Source organism: Microcaecilia unicolor, chromosome 4, assembly GCF_901765095.1.
Source record: "Microcaecilia unicolor chromosome 4, aMicUni1.1, whole genome shotgun sequence".
Classification (NCBI taxonomy): domain Eukaryota; kingdom Metazoa; phylum Chordata; class Amphibia; order Gymnophiona; family Siphonopidae; genus Microcaecilia; species Microcaecilia unicolor.
In genome coordinates this window covers 56,369,376-56,394,261 of record NC_044034.1, presented here as the reverse complement: position 1 = coordinate 56,394,261, position 24,886 = coordinate 56,369,376, and the positions used below count along the sequence as shown (strand labels likewise).

Genomic DNA, 24,886 nt, shown 5'->3' with positions numbered 1-24,886 from the left:
CACGTGCAATTTCGTTCATGCTATAGAGAATCCGGGGATATGGGGGCAATTCTAAGACACCCAAAATCCGTGCGCCAAGATGGTATTCCATAGGGTGAGGCAAAAAAACAGTAAACCTCTAGATTTTTTTGCCATGTTCTCAGCAACTGCTTTCAATTTCAACAAGAAATTTTCCATATTTATCTAGTCGTCTTACTATTAAACAACATTTCTTTATCTTAAGCTATGTTGATTTTACTGACATTTTAGCATTGCTATCCAGCAATTTTTGCGCGTTAGAAATGTTGAGCTAAAACACAGCAAAATAACATCATTCGAACAATATAATTAACAACGAGTCAGAAATTCGCAGTCACTGTGAATGCTCAAAAACTGTCCACCCCTAGCTTTAGCACAGGCCTTCAGTCACTTCGGGAAGTTCTTAACAGCCTTATCTATCAGCCATGAGGGAGGCTGTCCCAGGTCATCTGCAGTGCTTCCTTGAGTTTGATTATTGTTTTGTGGTCTAAGGAGGATGATTATAATGTTTGATACTAAGCTTCCTATATTTCTTTATTAACTGTATTACTTAGTTCAAGAGAAATCTTATAAAATTGATTATAAATGAATAAATATAAAATAAAATTTAAAAAAATGGCAATTGTTTGTGACTTTGGGTGCAGCTTGCCCAAGGTCACAAGGAGTTGCAGTGAGAATTGAACCCAGTTCCCTAGGCTCAAAGTCCACTGCACTAACCACTAGGCTACTCCTCCACAGTTTAACAGTGAATTAACTTTTAAACTACCAACCATATACAGGAAAGTTAGCTGTGTAAGTGTAGGATTAGTACTGATCATGTTCTAATGCCATATGAGTGTCAGTGCTATCAATGTAATAGTGTAGTTCACTGAGAATGATTGTCTACTTTAAGGATGCAAACTAGGGTCCTTATGCCATGGTGATCTTTCAACAGCACGGCAATGTAATAAGCCAATGTAGGCTCTGTAAGTGAAGGCATGCTAATAGACGGCTGCATTCTTCCCCTTGAATAGTTTTTTGTGCCAACAAGAAGCTTTTGAAGAAGACGACTTTGAACTTTGGCCTGACCTGTGAGTGTAAGCACCAGATCAAAAGGATAAGGCCTTTGTGCCTTATATTTCTTCTTCTCAGTGCTGCAGAAAGATTGCCACAAGGAGACGTACCCGATCTGAAGTTAGGGGCAGAGGATCATGAGCTCACCAGTCAAATGAGAGGAGTACTAGAGAAAGATGGAGTGTGATTAGAAGAGCATTTGGTAGGGATCATCAAGAAAAGTAGAAAGGTAGGTGGACCATAAAAAAGGGCACTGAGGTATTGTAGAAAAGGAATGGCCCTGTAAATTTCTCTTAGGATGATTGTAAGACCAAGAGGGCCATGAGATGTAGATCCTACTCTTGACTCCATGAGGAGGACCCTCATTTACTTATTTATTTTCATATTTATATCCCGCCTTAGTCCAAAGTGGGTAACAGTTAAAATATACATAAAATCTTATAAATAAGCAACAAGACAAATCACAAAAACAGATTTCATCATAATAAAGTTGTTTATCACTCATTTAGGGCACTCTTTTGTGCCTTATTCATTATAAAAATAGGTCTAGCTCAAAATGTCTTATAGTCCTAGACAGTTTTGTTTTGTTCCATTATGGCTGTAAAACGTCCAAGTCTTGGGAACACTCAAATCCCACCCTTAACATACTCCCAACGCCTCCTTGTGTTTTGAATGCACTTCTGAAGGACTTCATACAAAAATGTCTAAAAATTTGTTTTGAAAATATTGATTTGGACGTTTTTGTGAGAAAAACGTCCAAATTCTGCTTTATGCAACTTTTTAGATCTTCTTCTCTTTCAAAAATGAGCTCCACAGTCACTTAAACATTTCAAAATATTTCATTCCTCCAAAAAGGCCTTAAAAAAGATAATGGGTCTTCAGTAGCCTCTTAAATTGTTGAGGACTATCACACAAGCTCAAGTGGCCTGGAAAACCATCCTACAGGGGTTATATTCAGTAGTTTTTACCTGGATAACTGCATAAAATTCTAGTTTGAAAATTTCTCTTCCTAGTGCAGATAAAATTATGCATGCTATTCTTAAAATGTGAGTATTGGGTATGGTTAGATGAGGAAGGAAAAAAAACCTGCAATGATTTCATTCTGAAATCTCTGCATAAATGTTAATGCACCTGCTTCACATTCCGTGTGATTATTTATTCAGCATATACAAAGCTTATCTGTTCCTGTAATCTTTATTCTCTCTTTTCCCCCCTGCATTCTTACATTAGATAACCTTTAGTAAAATGAAATAAAAATAACATTCTTACCAAATTTGCAATGATGTAATGATAGCCTTTTACATGCTTCCCAACACTTACAATCTGTGTAAATAAAAAGAAAGACAATTAATTGAACTGAATTGCTGTGCTAGCTTCCAAACAATTAATTGGTTCTGAATAGCAATGGAGGTAATTTGCATTGGTATCATGACAGGCCATTTTTTTCAAAGTGATCAATAGTAGAAAAAGTTTTGTGTTCTTTGTCACTAGAACACGCAGCAAAACCCATAAAATTTTAATTGGCAGTATTTCAGCTTTGTTGTCACCCCATACTGTTGTCTCAAATACATATTAAAGAATTTAAAATCTATAAAAGAAGTAGCTTGAAAGTAGCCATGAAATTAAAGAGCTACCTGGCATTATTTTATTAGACATTAAGGGGGTCTTTTACTAAGCCGTGGTAGTGTTTATAGCTCACGGTTGAAATCAGCTGGCGATAAAGGCTGAGATGCCCATTATATTCCTATGGTCATCTTGACGTTTATTGACAGCTGATTTCTACCGCAAGCTAAAAACGTTACCACGGCTTAGTAAAAGACCCCCTAAAACAGACAAGCTTTTTTTTTCTTTAACGGGCCACAGTGACAAATAGAGAGCCACAAAATAAGGGGCCCTTTTACTAAACAACGTCTCTTAGGACTAAATTCTATACATAGCGGCAAAAAAGGTAGCATGACCACCCCCCCCCCCCCCACTGAGTGCTATTCTATAAACCACACCTAAAATTAGGCATGTGTTTCGGAACCCAGGTTGGTGAGCCCTTGGGCTGCAGCAGACAAGTTCTCTGGGGAGGCGCAGAGCAGAGGTGAACCAGGCACTGAATACAAACAGGATACCAGACATGGCAAATAGATAGAGCACACAAGACAATACACAAGGCAGGAACAGGATTTAGGGTTCTCAAACAGAGACAGGATTCAGAATTCTCAAACAGGAACAGGATTCAGGATTCTCAAACAGGAACAGGATTCAGGATTCTCAAACGGGCTTGGCTTAGCTTGACTGGAACAAGATTCTGGAACGGGCTTGGCTAGAACAGGATTCTGGAACGGGCTTAGTTTAGCTTGGCTGGAACAGGATTCTGGAACAGACTCAGCTTGGCTGGAACAAGATTCTGGAACAGGCCCTGCTTGGCTGGAACAGGATTCTGGAACAGGCCCGGCTTGAAAGGTACATGATTCTGGAACAGGCCTGGCTTGACAGGGAACAGGGACAGAACTAGCTCAAACACACAACAGGAGCAGAACTTGGCAATGCCATACAGAACTCAAAGACAAGGGAAGCCACTCATGGGAACACTCTAAGCTGTACCATACAGTACACAGGGAAAAGGGAAGCCACTCAAAGGAATACTCGAGGGTGTGCCACTAGGCACGGGAGCCAACTATAGGAATACATCCTAGGCTGAACCTTACAGCACTCAGGGAAAAAGGGAAGCCACTCATAGGAACACTCTAGGCTGTACCTTACAGCACTCATGGAAAAAGGGAAGCCACTCATAGGACACTCTAGGCTGTACCTCACAGCACTCAGGGAAAAGGGAGCCAACTATAGGAACACACTCTAGGCTGAACCATTCAGCACTCGGGGAATGGGAAAGCCATTCAAAAGAAATACACAAGGCTGTGCCACAGAATCAAATAACAGACACTAGAGAAAAAGGGAACATCAAGCAAACAAGGAAAGCTGCCTTTACATACACAAATCAGATAAGAAGGACTGCTCACAAGAATCAGGAGACATACACAGTAGATAAAGAGTTAAAGCAAGCTGAGACAGAGTACACCCAGCTGCACCAGAGAAAGGTAATCAGGAAAGCAGCTAGGCTGTGGAAGCAAAGTAATCAAGAAGCAGCTGGGCAGGCAACAACCAGCTCTCTGAGCAATGAAAAGTAACAAGGGAAACCACGCAAGGAAACAAAACAGGACTTTGCTTGGAATCAAAGTTAACAGGCTAGTAATCCTTACAGTTTTAAAGCAGAACAACACACACAGAGAAACAGAAGAGGACTTTGCTTGAGAGCAAACCTAACTGGGAAGTAATCCATTCAGATTCAAGCCAAAACCACACACACAGGGCTCAGGGCTGCCCAGAGACACAGACTAACAAGAAGACCAGTTCCCTCAGAATCAAACAACAGTACAACAAGAAAAAGGAAAATAGACCTGTTGCAAAGGCCATGTAGGAAAGCTCCCTGGGTCCTTATAAAGGAGTAGGCTGATGATGTCATAAAGAGGAAATGAAGCAGAAGCAGGGAGACCAAAGTGAGGCTTGGCTTACAGGAAGAACAACAACAGGAAAAAAGGCAGACTGGAGAGGTCACAGAGCTAGATATAGAGAAACAGTAGGTCTGAACATAAGGGCAAGGCCACAACCGTGACAGCATGGTTTATAGAATAGCACTTACACCCCGGAACTGTGACTACATTTAGGTGCAGCCATTTACTCACATATGGTGCAAATGCTTGTACCTAAGGGGTTCTTTTACGAAGCTGTAGCAAAAGGGGGCCTGCGCTGGTGTGAGCGTGTGTTTTTGATTTGCGCCGAGGCCCCTTTTTACCATAGCAGGTAAAAAGCAGTTTTTTTCTTTTTAAAGAAATAGATGTGTGGCAAGTGAAGCACTTGCCGCGCACCCATTTCAAGTGGGAGCACTTACCGCCACCCATTGAGGTGCTGATAAGGGCTCCTGTGCTACCCCGGCGGAAAGCGGGCAGCGCATGACACTGCCCAATTACCACCAGGTACACAGCAGCGCTACAAAACTGGCATGCACTGGGGGTGGGAACTACTGCCAGGCTGATGCGGTAGCCCGGCGGTACTTCCCTTTTAGCAAGCGGTAAGCCTGCATTGGGATTACCGCCACTTTGTAAACGGGCCCCTAAATTAGGCACAGATACCACCTTATTCTATAATTATGCACATACCAAAAGGAACATCCCGATCCACCCATGACCATCCCATTTCCACACTCTCTTTTTTAACTCCATGTAAAATTTAGGCGTGGATCCCTCACCTAAATTTATGTGTATACATTTTAATTAATTCAAATTAATGGCAATACTTGCTTGTTAAAATTAAATCGTACCAAGACCCAAACTAATCCTCTACTTCCTGCGACACAGGAAAATATGGACTATACTAGACTTCTATCACCATCCCCTCATTATCTCTTTGTTGCCTTATACTAATGTTCTTACATAACTATGAATTTACTATGTATTTATATTATTGAACCGGAGCCTACCGCTACGGTATTGTGTAAGCCAAATTGAGCCTGCAACTAAGTGGGAAAATGTGGGATATAAATGTGTTAAATAAATAAATAAATATCAAATTTGTGTTGGTCATGTCAATCTGCAGTGGGATCCCTTGACCATATGCTATTTCACTGTCATAATTTGCAACCATACTGGAAATCGATTTGGGACATTTTTCAGAAGTTATTTGCTATTTCAGATGCTTTGTCATTTAAAGTGTTAATCCTTAAAGCATCCACCCCTGGTTTTTTAGTTCCATTAAAACATGCAAAATTGTTTAATTTGATGATTTCGCTTGCTCTTCACTTGATTGTTTTACATTGGAAAAATAATCTGCATGTCTCATTTCATGAATGGTGGAATTTGCTCTGTTCAAATAGGTGTTATGAGGAAATAGCTGCTATAAAATGTGGTTATATTTGGTCCTTTCTTAAAACATGGTCATTGCTAGACAACTATGTTAATTGATACTTACATGTAACTTTATAAGGGGGGGAAGGGAAATGGGACTTGATATATCACCTTTCTGAGGTTTTTACAATTACATTCAAAGTGGTTTACATATATTCAGATGCTTATTTTGTACCAGGGGCAATGGAGGGTTAAGTGACTTGCTGTTACGCTCTGCTACACTTCTTCGGGATGGGTCGGTTTCTGTTTGACAAAGTGCCGCACGAAAGACTCCTGAAGAAATTGCTGAGTCATGGAATCGGAGGTAGGGTATTATTATGGATTAAGAACTGGTTGAAAGATAGGAAGCAGAGAGTAGGATTGCGTGGCCAGTATTCTCAGTGGAGGAGGGTAGTTAGTGGGGTCCCGCAGGGGTCTGTGCTGGGTCCGTTGCTTTTTAATGTATTTATAAATGACCTAGAGATGGGAATAACTAGTGAGGTAATTAAATTCGCCGATGACACAAAATTATTCAGGGTTGTCAAGTCGCAGGAGGAATGTGAACGATTACAGGAGGACCTTGCGAGACTGGGAGAATGGGCGTGCAAGTGGCAGATGATGTTCAATGTTGACAAGTGCAAAGTGATGCATGTGGGTAAGAGGAACCCGAATTATAGCTACGTCTTGCAAGGTTCCGCGTTAGGAGTTACGGATCAAGAAAGGGATCTGGGTGTCGTCGTCGATGATACGCTGAAACCTTCTGCTCAGTGTGCTGCTGCGGCTAGGAAAGCAAATAGAATGTTGGGTGTTATTAGGAAGGGTATGGAGTCCAGGTGTGCGGATGTTATAATGCCGTTGTATCGCTCCATGGTGCGACCGCACCTGGAGTATTGTGTTCAGTACTGGTCTCCGTATCTCAAAAAAGATACAGTAGAATTGGAAAAGGTACAGCGAAGGGCGACGAAAATGATAGTGGGGATGGGACGACTTTCCTATGAAGAGAGGCTGAGAAGGCTAGGGCTTTTCAGCTTGGAGAAGAGATGGCTGAGGGGAGATATGATAGAAGTGTATAAAATAATGAGTGGAATGGATCGGGTGGATGTGAAGCGACTGTTCACGCTATCCAAAAATAATAGGACTAGAGGGCATGAGTTGAAGCTACAGTGTGGTAAATTTAAAACGAATCGGAGAAAATTTTTCTTCACCCAACGTGTAATTAGACTCTGGAATTCGTTGCCGGAGAACGTGGTACGGGCGGTTAGCTTGACGGAGTTTAAAAAGGGGTTAGATAGATTCCTAAAGGACAAGTCCATAGACCGCTATTAAATGGACTTGGAAAAATTCCGCATTTTTAGGTATAACTTGTCTGGAATGTTTTTACGTTTGGGGAGCGTGCCAGGTGCCCTTGACCTGGATTGGCCACTGTCGGTGACAGGATGCTGGGCTAGATGGACCTTTGGTCTTTCCCAGTATGGCACTACTTATGTACTTATGTACTTATGTTTCCTAACCTGGCAGCCGTCATCCGGCTTGGAGCAAGAGCAGCAGCCATCTTGGCTAGCTCAGAAGGGGGCAGCCATCTTGTCTAAACGAGAACAGGAAGGAACTCCATATCAGGTCGTGGGGGCTACCTATGGGGGCTGCCATGTTGGATGCACCTGAGTTTGGTTTGCTCTGATTGCTTCACTATTTAAAGCACTGCCTCCAGGCCTTCTTTGCTTCGGCCTCAATTGTTCTGAGGAGTTGCTGTCGGAGTGCTGTTCACCGGCTATCTTCTGTTCCTGATTTCCTGTGTTCCAGACCTTGGCTACTTATTGGATTTCGCTTGTTTGCTGCCTGCCTTGACCCTGGACTGATTTTTGACTATTCTTGCCTATTCGGAGTTCTGGTGCTGGACTGTGTCTGTATTCCTGCCATCCTGGTCAGCGGCTGTGCAACCCCGCCGGTTCCAGAAGTCTTGGTGGCCACCTGCAGCTGAGGGCTCAACTCTCGGTGAATGGTGGTCGCTTCCCAGGTGAAGCTAGAGGTTGTCTGGCTGCCTGACCGAGTACGGCATCTCTCCATCTTTGCCGTGCTCGGTCGGGGCACAAGGGCTCACACATCTCCAGTCATAACACTTGCCCAGAGTCACAAGGAGCTTCAGTGGGAATTGAACTCAGTTCCCCAGGATCAAAGTCCACTGCACTAACCACTAGGCTACTCCTCCACGTAACCTCCTCAATTTAACCTCTTTTAAATATATACATATACTGTTTTGCTTCATTTCTTGTTAACCTACTGATATAATAGGTTTGTTTTTCTTGTTTTTATTTTAGTTTTTGAAAATGTTTGATGATTTATTGGTTATACTATATTGTGCTTGTTCATTTCTTATAAACATATGTATTATCTTTGCATTATTCTAAAAACTTATAAATAAAGACTTTAAAAAAGCCAATTATCTGTGCTAATTATCTCGTTATTCAAGTAAATTGTGCGTACAAATTAGGTATGCATCTATATTTGTGCACACAAGTTTTACAGCTTTTTATAGAATTAGGCCATTAATACACTTTTTACCACGTGATGACTGCCAGCACACAATTGTGTTAAGAGGGTTTGTGGTATTTTTTCAGATACTGCATGTTAAGCCCCAGATTCTGTATAGGTCGCAGATCCCAGATCTGCACATAATTTAATTAGTTAATTAGTAATTACGATCTGCCCTATGCCTTAGTCTATAACATCCATGCCTAAATTTCATAGCATGCAACTCAAAAGGAAGCATGATCATGGGAGGGGCATGGGTGAGTCAGGGCATGTGCGGGTGTCACGTAATGTTATAGAATACCTGCATTTTGCACACCTAACTGCCAGGAGTTGGGTGCAAGCATTTATATCAGTTTTTGGCAGGTGTAAGTGCTCAAACCCAAAGTTAAGCTTGAGAAGCACACCAAGCTAATACTCTGTAAAGGGAACTATAAGCAGAATACTAAGTGCGGATCATAATGACGCCTAACTTTGGGCATCATTTACTGAGTCTGGCTCTAAGTGCTGTTTGTGTTAAGGGGCATGTCATAGATGGAGAATGGATGTGGAAGACATTTTGAGGTCCTTTTTCTAAGGCACGCTAAAAGGTGGCCCGCATTACGTTTAGCGCACCAGTAAAATGGCCACTTTTTTTAAATGACCATGCGCTAAGTTCACCGTTAGCTCACGGCTATTACCGCAGGAGCCCTTACCACCATCTATTTAGGAGGTGGTAAGGGCTCCCACGCTACCAGATTAGTGCAGGCACGCCTACTCTCTGCACATGGCCATGCCTCCCACACTGAAAAATTAAAAAAAATATTTTTCAGTGCGGGATTAGCGCACACTAAGTGGCACACTATTGCTGGAGGCCTCAGCGCTTCCTGAGGTCGTGTATCTTTAGTGCGCAGTAGGTCCACCATAGGCCTACTGCACCTTAGTAGAAGGACCTTTTTGTAAAACGCACCAGCTACCAAACACATTTAAGTTTTGGCAAGCTGCTCTGATTGAGCAGCACTGCACTGAAGGAATTAGAAGAGGTGGTCCCCTTAAGCCTGCAGTGGTTAATGTCCCCCCCCCCCCCACAAAGTCAAACTAGCAAGGGATACTGGTTTCTGTGACAGAATCAGAAAAATACATGTTTATATTTTTACAGTGGTAAGATAAATGTGAATGTGCCGACACATATATTTCTGTGTTTCTTTTTCACCTGTTACAATTTTCAGGTTTTTTTTTCTAAAATGGATGTTTATGCAACCCCTACCTGGCACATAAGTATCCATTTCAGCCTTACACATCTCAACTCCGACTTTCACGTCCTTTCTAAAATGGAGCTGTAAATGTAGTTAAGTGTGACACATACCAATGAATTCTAGTCAGCTACTAAGTCAACAAATGTCATTGTTGATGTGTGTAACTTATATTCTTCAGCTTGTATTTGCCAGTTTTGGATCAACTTGACTATTGTATTCCTCCTACCAGTTATATTCTTTAGATGGTCCTTAAAAGTTAATGTATTATTAAGAGCCCGACCAAACCAGGATCTGTGTCTGAAATTGGCCACTTGTTTCAGCTGAAACTGAAGATGAAAATGAAACTAGTCCCACCCCAACCCCACCTGACCAAAAAGTGTCTCCCTCCTGGACCCACCTGCTAGCGGCAGCCCCCCTCCCTAACCCAACCCTCAGCGGCAGCCTCCTTGTGAACCTCTTCCCACAGAGGCAGTTCCTTCCTGGCCCTACCTATTGTTGGTGGTTAGTAGGCGCAGGAACGATCTCCACACACTGCTGAGCACAGCTGGCTCCTCCTTCAAAAAGGCTTCCTGGACTTCCAGCGGCAGTCTCGCGAGAGTCCCATGGAAGGTCCCGGCAGCCATATTGCGATTGGAGATTCCTCCTGCTTATGTTGATTCCAATCACTCCTGCTTATTCTTCCAACTGCAAAATGGCCACTGGGACCTCCCACAGTAGCCTCGTGAGACTACCGTGGCATGCTATATTGAGATTAGAGCCAGCATAAGCAAGAGTGACTGAAGACTGGAATTGGCTTAAGCAGGAGTAATCTCAATATGGCTGCCAGGACCTCCAGAAGCAGTCTAACTAGAGAATGACACGGGGACAAAGTTTGTCCATGTCCCGTCCTGCGAACTCTGCCCCTGTCCCTGCCCCATCCCCGCAACCTCTGCCCCCTTCCCCACGAACTCTGTCCCTATCCACAGAAGCCTCACTATTTAACCACCCTTAAGATTTACCTTTGGGTTTAAAAAGCAAGATCATGTGCTTGTAAGGACTGCATAAACGAATTGAAACAAATGCCCTTAAAATGTGATAATTCTGGACTGGTCTGGCAAGTAATAATGAAACAGTGATGGAATATTCATTCACATAACAAGCAATAATGAGCACTAATTTTTCTAATCATTCTACAACTCCAAGCACATTTAATTCTTTTCTCATTATACAAAACAAGGAACCACAGAAAAACTGAAATAGAGATCTCCCTCAAGAATGCCAGGTAAACACTTGTAAAAGAGAAACAGAAATGTATTTTCTCCTGCACTCTGTAAAATACAAAAATAGAAAAGACGTACATTTCACAAAGCAGGCACATCTCAGTCCTTAAAAAGTATTAAATAAAAATATTTCTTTTCTACCTTTGTTGTCTGAGCATTTTATTTATCTAATTGGGCTGGTCCCAGTCTCTTTTCCACTTTCCATGTGTCAGTCTTCTCTAAATTATTTTCCACGTTGGCGTTTCCATTTCTTCTCTCTCTCCTCTTGGCTTCTTCCTTTCCTTCTTTACATCTGTCTGGCAGTGACCTTTCATTTCAAGTCCGCCCCCCCTTATTTGTGTTTGTCCCCCTTTCTCTCACCTTAGTCTCTGTTTCACTTCTCGTCTACCTACTAGTTTTTACCGTTGCTCCCTCTGTCTCTCACTTAACATCCACTCTCCTAACCCCCTATCATTCCTCATCTTTCACCCACTTCCTTAGCCACATTCCCATCCTATTAGCCCTCATCTACCCTCCACTGGACCTCAACACCCTATCAGTCCCCAACTCCATCCTTTTCTCTCTTTCATTCCTTTGTTTCCAAGGCCCTATACTCCATGCCCTTCCTTCCTCTTCCCCCTTGCAAGGTTGTGTCACTCTCCCTCCCTCCCTTCTTCCTTCCCTTCAAGGTCCGATGTCGTTTCCCCTCCCTTTCCCCCTCCACAAAGTCTGCTGTTGCTTTCCCTTCATACCCCCCCCCCCCCCCACAAAGTCTGGTGTCGCTTTCCCTCCACCCCCCTCCCCACAAGGTCTTCTTGTGTCACTTTCCCTCCCTCCCCCTCCCAAGTTCGATGTCACTCTCCCAATCTTCCTGCCTCCCCCCCCATTGAGTCGGTGTCACTCTCCCTCCCTCCATTCCCACAAGGTCCGGTGTTGCTTGCTCTCACACCCCACCCCCATTGCCGCCGCCGCTGCTGCCGGGTCCTGTGTTGCACTCTCCCTCCTCCCTCTGCAAGCTCCGGTGTCACTCCTCCACCTGTCCGCTATGTTTCCCTGCAGCCTTTCCATCCTCTGGGCTGCCAGCAGTGTTAGCAATGTAAGCACGCTGCCTTTGCGTGCCAGGAAGCCTTCTCTCTGCAGTGTGCAACACCAGACCTTGTGGGAATGGAGGGAGGGAGGTGGGGGAGTGACACCGGAGCTTGCAGGGGCGGGGAGGAGTGCGACACAGGACCCGGTGGTGGGGAGGGAGAGCGACACCAGACTTGGAAGGAAGGGAGGGAGGACGGAAAAAAGGGAGGAGTCTGTTGTACCGCGGGTGCAGGGGTTATTACCGCTCCTGAAGGCCGGGAAATAACCTCTTTGTGCACCCGCGGTAAAACTTTGAAAATATTTTGGATTCCTGTGGTTTTACTGCGGATTACTATGGTTTACCGCAATTACACGCTCCTGTGTCATTCTCTAAGTCTAACAAGACTGCAGCTGGAAGTCATGGCAGCCATTTTGAAGGAGGAACGGCACTGGGCAGGTACGAGTGGGTTTTATTCCTGCCCCCTGAAGAAGGCAATAGACCACCAGGGTTTCTTAAGGTAGGCATGGGGAGGTCATAGCCTGGGGACCAGCAGCAGAACCACGGGGGGGGGGGGGGGGGGGGGGGGGGGGGAGGAGAGTTTCAGTCAAAAATGAACTGGCATTTTCAGCTGAAACTTGAACCAGGATTTTGGGCCAGTTTCGATGGCAAATCTGAAACCAAAACTGATTTTTGGTCAGCCTCAAAAGTTCGCATTCAAGTTGTTCTTTGTGTTCCAGTTATCAAAATGGAAAGCAGTGACAGTTGCTTTTTTGTTTATGTTTATGTTAATTGTAGAATTTGATATACTGCCTTTACTAGCAAAACATCAAAGCGGTTTACAAACGTTAAATTCTGGACAAAATGGAATAGAACTCCAGTTAAAATAGTAAAGAACACACAATCACACATAATATATAAGCAGTTAAGTTCAGAGAAAAAATGGGGAGCGTACATCCCTGTGAATTTGCGCAGGCTGAAAGCAGTGGTATCTAGATTCTAGGCAAGTGAAATGCCTGCTGGAAAAAGTAGATTTTTAATAACAAATTACATTTTGCCAAGGAAAGTTCTGGTCTAATGTTGTAAGCTTTCACAGTAAAGGCAGAGGATGAGCTTAACACAGCCTGGCAAACAGCCATACTGCAAAGCTCAGCTTCACAATCATAAAGAACTATTATTTTTTTCCACACTCTGCACTGCATCCTGTAAAGCAGCCACATCAGACAATCATTTAGTTAGCAGTGTAACAAAATGCAACTAAGATTTTTTTTTTTTTTTGTCGAGGATATAGGTGTTTGAAGATGCAGGAAGCTCTTCTGACTACATATTTAAATAGGGATTTCAGAAAGCCAGGAAGCAGAGATTTCAAGTGGGTGTTGTCTTATACGGTAGGGTGGGCAGAAAATGTATATGTGCATTTCTCATTTTAGGATGTGAACACACGTATATATTAAGGATGGGCAGCCAGGGCATTTTCATGCTGTGTCGTTTCCAGAAATGTTTGTTTCAATTTGGTCTTTTTTTTCGTTGTCATGGGAGCAAAGTCGTATAGTGCACACTATTTTGAAAGAGTGTGCCCTATTTGGAAAAAGGATGCATTCTTTTCTCAGTAGAATGTGCATGTGCCTTATCACCCATGTGCAGTGGTTCGCTCATGCACAGTGGTTTGAACATATGCAATAAGAACATAAGAACAGCCATACTAGGTCAACCAATGGTCCATCTAGCCCAGTGTCCTGCTTCCAACAGTAGCCAATCCAATTAGTAGCAACGTTTCATGCTACCAATCCTGGAGAAAGCAGTGGCTTCCTTCATGTCCATCTCAATAACAGACTACGAACTTTTCTCCCAGGAACCTGTCCAAACCTTTTTTAATCCCTGATACGCTAATCACTGTTACCACATCCTCTGGCAAACTGAAAATGTCCAACAGACGCCTTCCCCTGAAACCGCGGTCTACTGGACATTTTCAGTTTGCTTCTATTACCAGCGAGGCAATTTTTCCAGCGAGGCAACTTTAAGTTAAGTACACAGTGTTCACGATATGTATTATTTTAGAGTGGTTTAATGACACTTATAGCACTTGGGTGATGAGGTATGAATTATGTAAAAAAAAACACCCTCCCACAATCGTGAGTAACCCAATGAAAGAAGTGCTATACCACTGATTAGAAGCTTTATTGTCTGCATTTGAAACAGTGAGTTATATCTGAGGGTACTCAAAAAAATATATATCATATGTTGAATGTTGACGCTCGTGACACTGAGAGACAGTGGCGTACCAAGGGGGGGGTGGGGCGGTCCGCCCCGGGTGCACGCTGCTGGGGGGTGCCGCGGCGCGCGCTTGCTCCGAGTTCGCTAAACTTCTTTGCTCGTTCGCTGCAGCTCCCTCTGCCCCGGAACAGGTTACTTCCTGTTCCGGGATAGAGGGAGCTGCAGCGAACAAGCAAAGAAGTTTAGCGAAGTCGGAGCAGGCATGCACCTGGGGGGGGAAGGTGTAATTTAGTGGGGGGGGGGGGGGCGCTGCACCCTGGGGAGGGGGGGGGGCATCGGCGCTCCGCCCCGGGTGCCATCCAGGCAAGGAACGCCACTGCTGAGAGACAAACAGTACAATGTTTGGTGGCTGCAGTCCTGGTTTTGTCGTAGTTTCACTTTATTACCAGAGACAAGGATATTTTTTATTTCGTATTCCATACATAGAATCTAGCCATTAGCGTTGATCTTTTCCAGTGCCCATTTTTGAGCTCGATTTATAGAATCCAAATATCAAAAGTGTCAAATTTGCAATCTAATGAAGAATGTGAATAGAGTCATGAACTTAGGTTATTTTTAAAGACCCTTCTTGCAGAAATTTAGATATAGAAACAGCTAACAATAATCTTAAAAAGACACCCCTAAAGACCTAAAGCAAGGGATGCTGCATATATATATATATATATATACCAAACCCACGCCAGTGGAAGCCTTCTTCAGCGCTGTCTCCGGCGCAGCCGCATTCCTGCCCTGCTCTTCTTGCTCCTCCTGTCCTGTGCACGCTGATGCTCCTTTATGTGAAACTGAGAAGGAGCGTCAGCATGCACTGGACAGGAGGAGCAAGAAGAGCAGGGCAGGAACGCGGCTACACCAGAGATGGCGCTGAAGAAGGCTTCAGCTGGCAGGGGTTGGGGACCCCCACCAGCAAAGGTATTTGCGAGGCGAGGGGGGGGTGCGAGAAGGCGCGAGGCGGTGGCGGGGGGAGGTGAGGGGAAGCGAGGCATGGCGGTGGGGGGGGGGCGGTGTCTGGGCGGCACTCAAAATGTGCCCCCAACATCGGGCTCTGGCCCCCTCCCACCGTAAGGTCTGGCTATGCCCCTGCTGCTGAACCTGATCTCTGATACTCAACTCCCGCAGTAAAGGCAGAACCCATAACACCAGAACAGTACAGAAAACTAACTCAACAATGCTCAAAGGAAATGGTATTCAAATTATATGTGCACTGTAAAAGCAATGCGGTGGAGAGCATGCTTGGCGTGTGAACAGAAGAGTTTGCGGTAAGCTCAGCTCTTGTGTGAATGCCAGGAAAGCGAAGACCACCATAGCACTGTTTTCTGCTTCTTTAAATATAAGTTTTTTGACATTTTTTTTAAAACTTGGAAGGCTTATATTTAAGTGCAGGAAACAGGCGCCAGTGCACGCTTTCACTCTCGGGTTTACATTTCTTAGTACCGGCACTTACAGGTTTGCACGGGCTTTCTTCCACTTCCAAACAAAATCAAAACCAGCACATTTTAAAGAATGAAGTGAGGATTTCTCATGATTCTAACACCTTAACGCCTGCTTCAAGCTGGCATTAGGGTTTCAGAAGGGCGGTTTTTGTGCGTTGCTCTCTAAGCAGTGGGAGGGAATAGGAAATAACCTCATTAACATCCGTTTGGCTATATTTGCATGCTATTTCCATTAATCTTTGGTTTGCACATTGTCTCCCATACAGCCTTCTGACTATTCTGTGCTCACTAAGGCTGGTGCTAGCCGCTTCCAGCGCCAGTGCTACATTTTGAGCATTGGCCTGTCAGTTACCAAGTAACTCTCAACACCAACTGTCTGAATTTCCCTACAAAAGGGAAAGAACGTTATTGCCTTCTTGTGTAAGAAGGGCAATTCCTCCTTGGATGGCCATATGCTCAATGTGTCTATTGACTTTGGATTATTCCCTGAGGGGGGGGCTCTCATCCAGGAGTAAATCATTGACACAGTGGGTGAGAAGCTCTGCAAATGAATCCCATTAACAAATAATGGGATTTTATTTGCATCAAACTCTAGTACACCACTTTGAACATTTACCACCTGTGTCTAAGCTGAATTTCTCTTTTATTCTCTGCTGTTCCTTATGCACCAGCTGAAACTGCAAAACTATAAGAAAAAATAAAGCAGATGCTTCCATGCAATTCTGCATTAGGCATATTTATTTTGTCACCATTACAAATAAACTATGAGAAACAGACACACGTTTCACATGTGAATGATGTCTATTGCCCAACCTTTCAATTGCATAATTCTAGATGACTGCTGTCAATGAAAATTAGAGCAGAGGAGATGGTTATGTGTTCCGTGGGGGGGGGGGGGGGGGGGGGGGGGGGGGGAGGGGAAGAAAACAAAAACATGTTCTGCAAGCATTCATTTGTTCTTTTTGTTTAAAATGTAAAGAAAATAGTCTTAGGGGCCCTTTTACTAAACCATGGTAGGCCCAAATGAGACTTCTGCCAGGCTAGCATGCCCTCCTGGCGGTAATTTCAGATTTGGTGTGCATCCATAACGCATGGATGAATTATTTATTTCCTCCTACGTGTGCTGGTCCTGGCGGTAATCGGCACTTGGCATGCACCGACCGGTCACCGCATGTTTAGCGTGTGAGCCTTTACCGCTAGATCAATGGGTGGCATTAAGGGCTTAGGCCGGTTTTGGGTGTGCTCTGGTTTCATTCTTACCGCAGGCCCTTTTCATGTTCCATTAAAAAAAAGCTTTTTTTTCTAGATGTGGTAAAAACTGGCCCAGCACTTACCCAATACATGTGCCTACACTACAACAGGCCACTTTTTACCGCAGCTTAGAAAAAGGACCCCTTATTGAGGTCTGTAAAATCATACAGAATATTAGATCCATGCAATACTCTTGTAGTTTACAGGATCAGCTCAATCATTAGGCAAGACTAGGCGGTTATCTAAGGCAGCAGAGCGCAGCTGCAGACAAAGCAAAGCAATACATCCTGACAGATACACAAACTTACATACTTTAACTTGCATGTTTATAGGATTTTTGTGTGATGATCATGATTGTTGAGTTTAATTATCAAAATTGTGGGAGCGGGGAACTGCAGGCTAGGGCCTTCAAGTTAATTCAGGGGGGTTGTGTTACTTAAAGCTGAAGGTTTGCCTAGGGTGCTCTGGTGGTTTGCTGTAGTATGTGGTGGGGATGATGTTTCATAAAATACAAAACAAACAGGATTACATTCCACAAAAAAACTGTACTTTAAACAAACCACTAACTGTGGAAACAATCAATTCACCAAACAAAGTGATTGTAATTTGTATAAATGTAATAATTTGTTATAAAATTTATATTTTTTATATTTATTAAAATGGGGAGGATAAAGACCTCAGATGTCAATCAAGCAACTTCACATATCATGAATTTCACTGTTGACTCTGTGTGAATCTTCTAATCACTACTCAATGCATGACCCAAACATTGCATTGCTGTGATCCTTACAATCATTATCGATGAACACTGTCACAAACCTATAAAAGGTTTTTTGTGTAAATAATGCTAGAGTGAAAAATGCATTTAGCTTGATGCCCAGGACCCCAACAGGCACCCGTTTCACTGCTGCTTCTTCAGAGGAACGCTGTGCTTTCACTCTAAACATGCACCCGCTGCATTCATGCTCATTTATAAATTTATAAAAATTACAATCACTTTGGTTGGTGAATCAATTGTTTCCACTGTTAGTGGGGATGCTATTTCAGCCATTAGTTAATGATGTTCACATCCTGCCAACACAGCTTTCAAAATAAGCATCCACAGCAGTATAACATGGGTTTATTTTCTAAACTCATAATCCTATACACAGATCTTTAGTGCTTATATATTTCAAATACAGAGAATATGACACTAATCTTTTTGCCACTAGGTGGCATTCACTCACTGTATTCTGTCACATATAGTGACAGTGGATTTTAAGGTCAGGCGGAGACTGTGCATGTATTAAAATGATATATGGAATAACAGGAAAAGCAGTAATCTAGCACTTCAAGTTAATAGGCTACAGTTTAGCAAAACATTTCTTTCAAAGGATTATTTATATAGTTTTCTTTTTCTCATTTTATCGAATATATGCCCTTTCTCTTTGAGAAACGATAGATAACTACACATGAGACTTTTTGGCTATAGTCCATAAACATTAGCTGGCTCTCCCATCCCTTATCCTATACATGCAAAATCTCCAAATTTTTGGCAGAAAACTTAGGACCCTGTTTACAAAGGTGTGTTAGTGTTTTTAGCATGTGTTAAAAATTAGTGAGTGCTAACTGTGTGCCCATAATATTCCTATGGGCATCTACATAGTTAGAATGTGCTATTTTTTAGTGCATGCTAAAAATGCTAGTGTGTCTTTGTAAACAGAGCCCTTAATGTAAACTGTTTTAATGACAGTGGATAAAATTGAAAATTGGTTAGCAAGTGTTTTCTGCTGTACTGAAATTTTAATAACAGTGTTTGCTTTTCTTGTGTTTCGTTTAATTTTATATTTGTGAAATGGTTTGCAAAAATTATGAAGAATCACTACAGCACTGAAGAATCACAGAATTTGGGTCATTAGTGAAAGCAAATGCAGAATCAGAGAGACACAGTTAATTTTTTCCATACACAAAGCCCGTGATTTTGCACAGACTGTACAACAGAAAAAAAAATACAATCACAAAAAATAATCCTCTTGAAACAATTCAAACTTATTATGTAGATAACATGAGAAAAGCTTTTTATGATACTGGATCATTTCTGCAAAACCAGCCTTGGTGAAGTGTTTTTTCAATAGCCTTCTAGACTTTCTAGGAGATGGAATTGATGACAGGCCTTTCAAAAAAAAAACAAAAAAAAACTATCAAGAGAAATGGGCATTCTTTAACTTTTGACGTGCTTCTCAGGCACAAGATGATATATGAATCCTAGAATTTAGATATGCTGCTTCTGTAGAAAAGGCCAAAACACCAAACACACAGAGAGGCAGGTGCTAAATATCTAGATATGGAACCAAGAAATTAGCACCAAAAAATAAAGGAGCCTATTAATTTAATGCTAAAAAATGCAGGGTCATACACTTAGGTTGCAAAATCCAAGGGAAAGGTATAGTATAGGGGTGAAGTACTTTTGTGCACAAAAGGAGAAGGAAACATGGGGTGATAGTGTCTAATGATCTCAAGGTAGCCAAATAGGTAGAAAAGGTGATGGTCAAAGCCAGAAGGATGATCGGGTGCATAAAGAGAGGGATGACTAGTAGGAAAAAAAAAGGTAATAGTGCCCTTGTGGAAGTCTCTAGTGAGGCCCCACTTAGAATACTTTGTGCAATTTTGGAGGCCGCACCTATGAAAAGATATAAACAGGATGGAGTTTGTCCAGAGGGCGGCTACAAAATTGGTCAATGGTCTCTGTCATGAAGTGTATGGGGACAGACTTAAGGCTCTCAATATGGATACTTTTCAAGAAGGCAGGAGAGAGGGGATATGATGGAGACATCTAAATACATCTGTGGCATTAATGTACAAGAGGAGAGCCTCTTTCAAATGAAGGAAAACTCTGGAATGAAAGGGCATAGAATGAATTTAAGAGGTTAAAGGCTCAGGAGTAATCTGAGGAAATACTTTTTCATGGAAAGGATGGTGGACGCATGAAATCGTCTCCTAATGGAGGTGATGGAGATGAGGACTGTGTCTGAATTCAAGAAAGCAGGGGCACAGGCTCTTGGGATCTCTTAGGGAAAGGTGGAGATAGTGGTTATTGTGGATGGGCAGGCTGGATGGGCCATTTGGCTGACATGTTTCTAAGAAGATGCTTCAAGATTGTTTTGGTAAAAATGCACCCAGTGCGGTCATGTTTCACCTGTTTCGCCTGCTTCCAGCCCTCAGTATCAGAAGGTTGGCTAATTCACATAGGGTAGTCAGTTATACAGTTTTTATAATTGAAGATTTTGTGTACATTGGTTTTATGCCTTAGAGCATGTGGTGACCCTTGATGCAGCCTTATTAGGTGGCACATAGCCAAAACAGAAGTGTTTTTACCAGTAAAGTCTTGGAAGTTATCTTAGACTCTTTTCTTTTCTGGTGCTATTCTCATGGTTCTATTTCTGGAAAGACCAAAACTCTAAATTAATGTATGTTACTGCCATACTGTAACATGAATGTATAACTTTGATATAGATAGTTTCTTATCCTTAAAGTATATATATAGTAATAATAATTACTTATGGCCATGCAGGTAAAAGTGACTCTACGATTTGAGATAATCCACCAAGGTGATAACAAATATTTAGGGCAAAAGGTTCGCAAGTCCTAAGCTTGCTTCCTTACGAACCTTGTAGAAGAGTGGTCTTTAATGAAAAGGTTGTAAACCACTCTGGGTGGTTTATGAATTAAAATGACATGCACTTGGGTTGTGTTGGCTGAAACCACATTTGATTTTTTGTGCTTTTCTTTTAGTTCATGTTTTGATTTTTGATGGTTTCCTTTTGTTTTGCTTTACAACAGCACATGCTATTTTGGAATATGTGCTATTATAAAATAGAACACACTAAGAGGGTTATTTTAGAAGCCCCTATTCATGTATTGAACATGAATACAGATTTAAATCCCAGTTTTAGAAAACCAGGATATACACGTTGAGCCCCTATGCAAAATGGGCCTTACGTGGACTATAACAGTGTATACCAGTGATTCCCAAACCTGGTCCTGGAGGCAACCCAGCCAATCAAGTTTTCAGGATATCCACAATGATTATTCATAAGAGCAATTTGCATGCAGTGAAGGAAGTGCATGCAAATATCTCTCTCATGAATATTTATTGTGGATATCTTGAAAAGCATGACTGGCTGGGGTGCTTCCAGGACCAGGTTTGGGAACCACTGGTGTATACTATTATGTATTAGTGTGTATATTTTAGTCTGTATAAAATGATATAGTGTGTGCTATTATGAAGTAAAATGACACAAAAATGTACATTCCTACAAAGGAGTGCCACAGAAGACACTTCCTTTATTGGAGGTACCCAAGGCTGCCAGTCTTCCTAATGTCCCACCTGAAAATAATACAAATGTGATGACAAAATGATTGACCTCATGTGCAATTTTCTTAAATTGGTCACCTTATTTTCTAACTCCTCTTACTCTCTTACCTATCTATATGTTCCATCTTTGCTTATACCCTACGCTCCCTATTAAAATGTTCTATCACATATTGTGTTGACATTGTAAGTTGTATACTATCTCTCTTTCTATATATTTACCAGATGGTAATAGGATATTCGTCTCACAACATATGAATATTGATCATTAATTATCAACCCAGGACCTCAATGCTACCAAGCTTGGCTATTCAATATAGGATACTTGCTCTTTCCTTCTTGGTTTTTAAGAGCGCCACCGCGCTTAAGGAGAGAATACCTTAAGCCACAATACAGCAAGGCTTGTGAGCCGATAAGATAAGTGCATAGCTGGGAGTGGGGCATGAGTATGCTGTTCAATGAGAAAATATAAACTAAAAAAGAAATAAAATTATAAAGAATTGTCACAGAATATAAAAGGTTAAATTTTAATGCAGTAATTTGGAAGATATTCCTCTCACAGTGTGGGTATTTTTAGTGGCAGGTTGACTAAGTAGCCTTTGTTTTTTCTCCTTAAGGATTTTTTTTACATTGGTTGGGACTTCTCCTGTCACAATAAAATAAAAAGAATAAGGACCGATGATAGGTATATTGCTCCAATGATAAAGCGCGGTGGCGCTCTTAAAAATTAAGAAGGAAAGAGCAAGTATTCTATATTGAATAGCCAAGCTTGGTGGCATTGAGATCCTGGGTTGATAATTAATGATCAATATTCACATGCTGTGAGACAAATTTCCTATTACCATCTGGTAAATGTATAGAAAGAGAGATAGTTAACCAGTAGTCCCCAATAGATTAAGTTTGAACAATCAAAAGTTGTATACTATGCCATACTTTGTATTGTTATTTGAATATTTTTGCTGCTGTAATTGTCTATTGCTTATGTTTGATTTATTCTTACTGTACTCCACTTTGAGTGAATTCTTTCAAAAAGGCAGTAAACAAATCCTAATAAATAAAATAAAATAAATATTATTAACTAGGTTAAATAAAAGCAGGAGTTACTGTACCTGTTCTAAAATATTCTGTAATCTCTCGATTTCACAGTCTATTACAAATTTCTTTTCTTGTCTTCTGTCCAAATCTTCTAAAAGTCGTCTGTAGCTTGCATCATTGAAATTCTCCACACATATGGCACTAACCTGCCAGCCATTTTGTCCTGCTTTTTCCATAATAGCTTGAAGTATTGAGTAACCTATTGGAGGGGAAAATACGTGTAAATATCACTTATCTTTTCATAAGAACATAAGAACAGCCATACTGGGTTGGACCAATTGTCCATCTAGCCCACTATCCCGCATCAAACAGTGGCCAATCCAGGCCACAATTACCTGGCAGAAATCCAATTAGTAGCAACATTCCATGCTACCAATCTCTGGGAAGCACACAATTAAATACCTCTTCAAATTATTTTCCCCTTCTCAACACTAACTAGAAGAATTAACTAGGTATTAACAGCAGTTTTGTCACCTTTATAGGCTTGCCAATTGGTTCCAGATTTTCAGGGCAGGTTAATCCAGTGCTGGTTTTACTCCCTCCCCCAACCCAGCATGCATGGACTTGTGTTATGGAATGCAATAGGAAAATCAAAACCACAACAATGAGATAAAACCAGGACTGGATCAACCTGTTCTTGAAATTTGGAACCAGTTTGCGATCCTCCATCTTCATGTTCTTGTCCTTTCAACCTGCATAGCAAAACATTAATATTTGTAAAAGCACCTTATTTCAATCAGGCAGCAATCAAAGAATTTACTGTCTTCATTTGAAATATCACATGGAAATGACACCATCAGAGTAGAGACAAGATTGGTTCAGGTTATGTACATTTTAGCAGCAACACAACAAGAGCAATTGCTGCAAGATCAGAATTGAGCAGACTAATTGAATGTGCCAAATATAAGAGATGCTTACATATTCCAACAAAAGAATCATTAATCATTTTGGTTATTGACCTTTTCTGCATGAATATAAACTTGGAAGTAAGAGACCAACTATGACTAGAGGGGATTGGCCTTTGAAAAACAAGATTTTATCCCACTGGTTTTCAAACATAATCCCGGAGGCACACCAAGCCGGGCAGGTTTTCAGTACAGTCCACAATCAGTATTCATGAGATAGATTTGCATGCAGTGGAGCCAGTGCATGCAAATCTCTCTCATGAATATTCATTGTGGGTATCGTGATAACCTGACTGGGCTGGGGTGCCCCCAGGACCAGTTTTGGGAACCACTGTTTTATCCAGTACTTCTGTTTAGTTTTATTAATTCCTTGTGCTCAATTATTTATAAGGTGAAAAAAAATCATCCTTGTTCATTATTATTTCTTAGATATGTGCAGCTCCATTTTAAATAATTTGTCTATCTGGAAAACTACATGTTGAAGTGACAACGTGTAGATTTTGGGCATCATTTTAGAAAGGCAGGATGCATGTGTAGGTCCCATATAAAATCGATATACTGTATCCTCGCCCCAGGAAAACAAATGCAGGTGAGTTGCTATTTGTGTAGGTTAAGGCGCTCTTCGTGTGCAGGGAAGGATCAATTTTACAAACCTACACATGGAAAAAATGCAAGAGGAAAGCACTAGGTCTTACATATGATTGTGTATATGTATGTGTGTGCGTGCGTGTGTGAGACAGAGAAACATCACTTACATGTGTAGGTTCAAAATAGCAACCCAGTGCTAGCACACATATGTGTAAGGTAGTGATTTTGCAAACCTACACATGAATCTGCCAATCTGTCCTGCCATCGAATAACGGTCCCCTAGAATAGGCACCCCCCCATCAGCAGTCCCATCCTCCCTGAGAACAAACAGCCCTCAAAATCTGATTCCCCCTCCATTAACAAGCAGCTCCTCCTGATCCAATTTCTCCCAAATAGAGCACACCAGACTATCTAACCCTCTCTTAAATTCCTCTTTAAGGGGTCCTTTTACAAAGGCGCGCTGAAAAATGGCCTGCAATAGTGTAGATGCAGGTTTTGGGCATGCGCAGAATCATTTTTGAGCAAACCTACAAAAAATGCCTTAAAAATGTTTTTTTTTTTTTTACCAAAAATGGACGTACGGCTAAATGAAAATTGAAACATGTCCATTTTGGGTCTGAGATCTTACCACCAGCCATTGACCTAGCAGTAAAGTCTCACGCGGTAACTGGGTGGTAATGACCTACGTGTGCCAAATGCCACTTGGCGCGTGTCCGATACAAGCGACCAAAAATAAAGAATATTTTCCAGACGCGGGTATCGGACACGTGCCAAAAATGAAATTACCGCAAGAGTCACACGGTAGCCGGGAGGCAACTCCATTCTGGTGCGTGTTGGGCACATGTAGACGCTTATGCGGCTTAGTAAAAGGGTCCCTAAGAATTCTCTAGGGAGAGTCCTAAATCCTCCCCAGCTACTCTTGAGGCCC

The 24,886-nt window shown here is 42.0% G+C and overlaps 1 protein-coding gene across 3 annotated transcripts in view; it reads right to left on the bottom strand.

Moving 5' to 3' along the window:
* GRIA4 (glutamate ionotropic receptor AMPA type subunit 4) overlaps positions 1-24,886 on the bottom strand; it is a 520,316-nt gene that overhangs the window by 173,231 nt on the left and 322,199 nt on the right. For all 3 annotated transcript variants that reach the window (XM_030199365.1, XM_030199366.1, XM_030199367.1), the window contains exons 4-5: positions 22,480-22,664; positions 2,341-2,394 (exon numbers count right to left, since the gene is read on the bottom strand). In XM_030199365.1, coding sequence (XP_030055225.1) covers positions 2,341-2,394; positions 22,480-22,664 — 239 coding nt within the window. The remainder of the gene's footprint in view (positions 1-2,340; positions 2,395-22,479; positions 22,665-24,886) is intronic.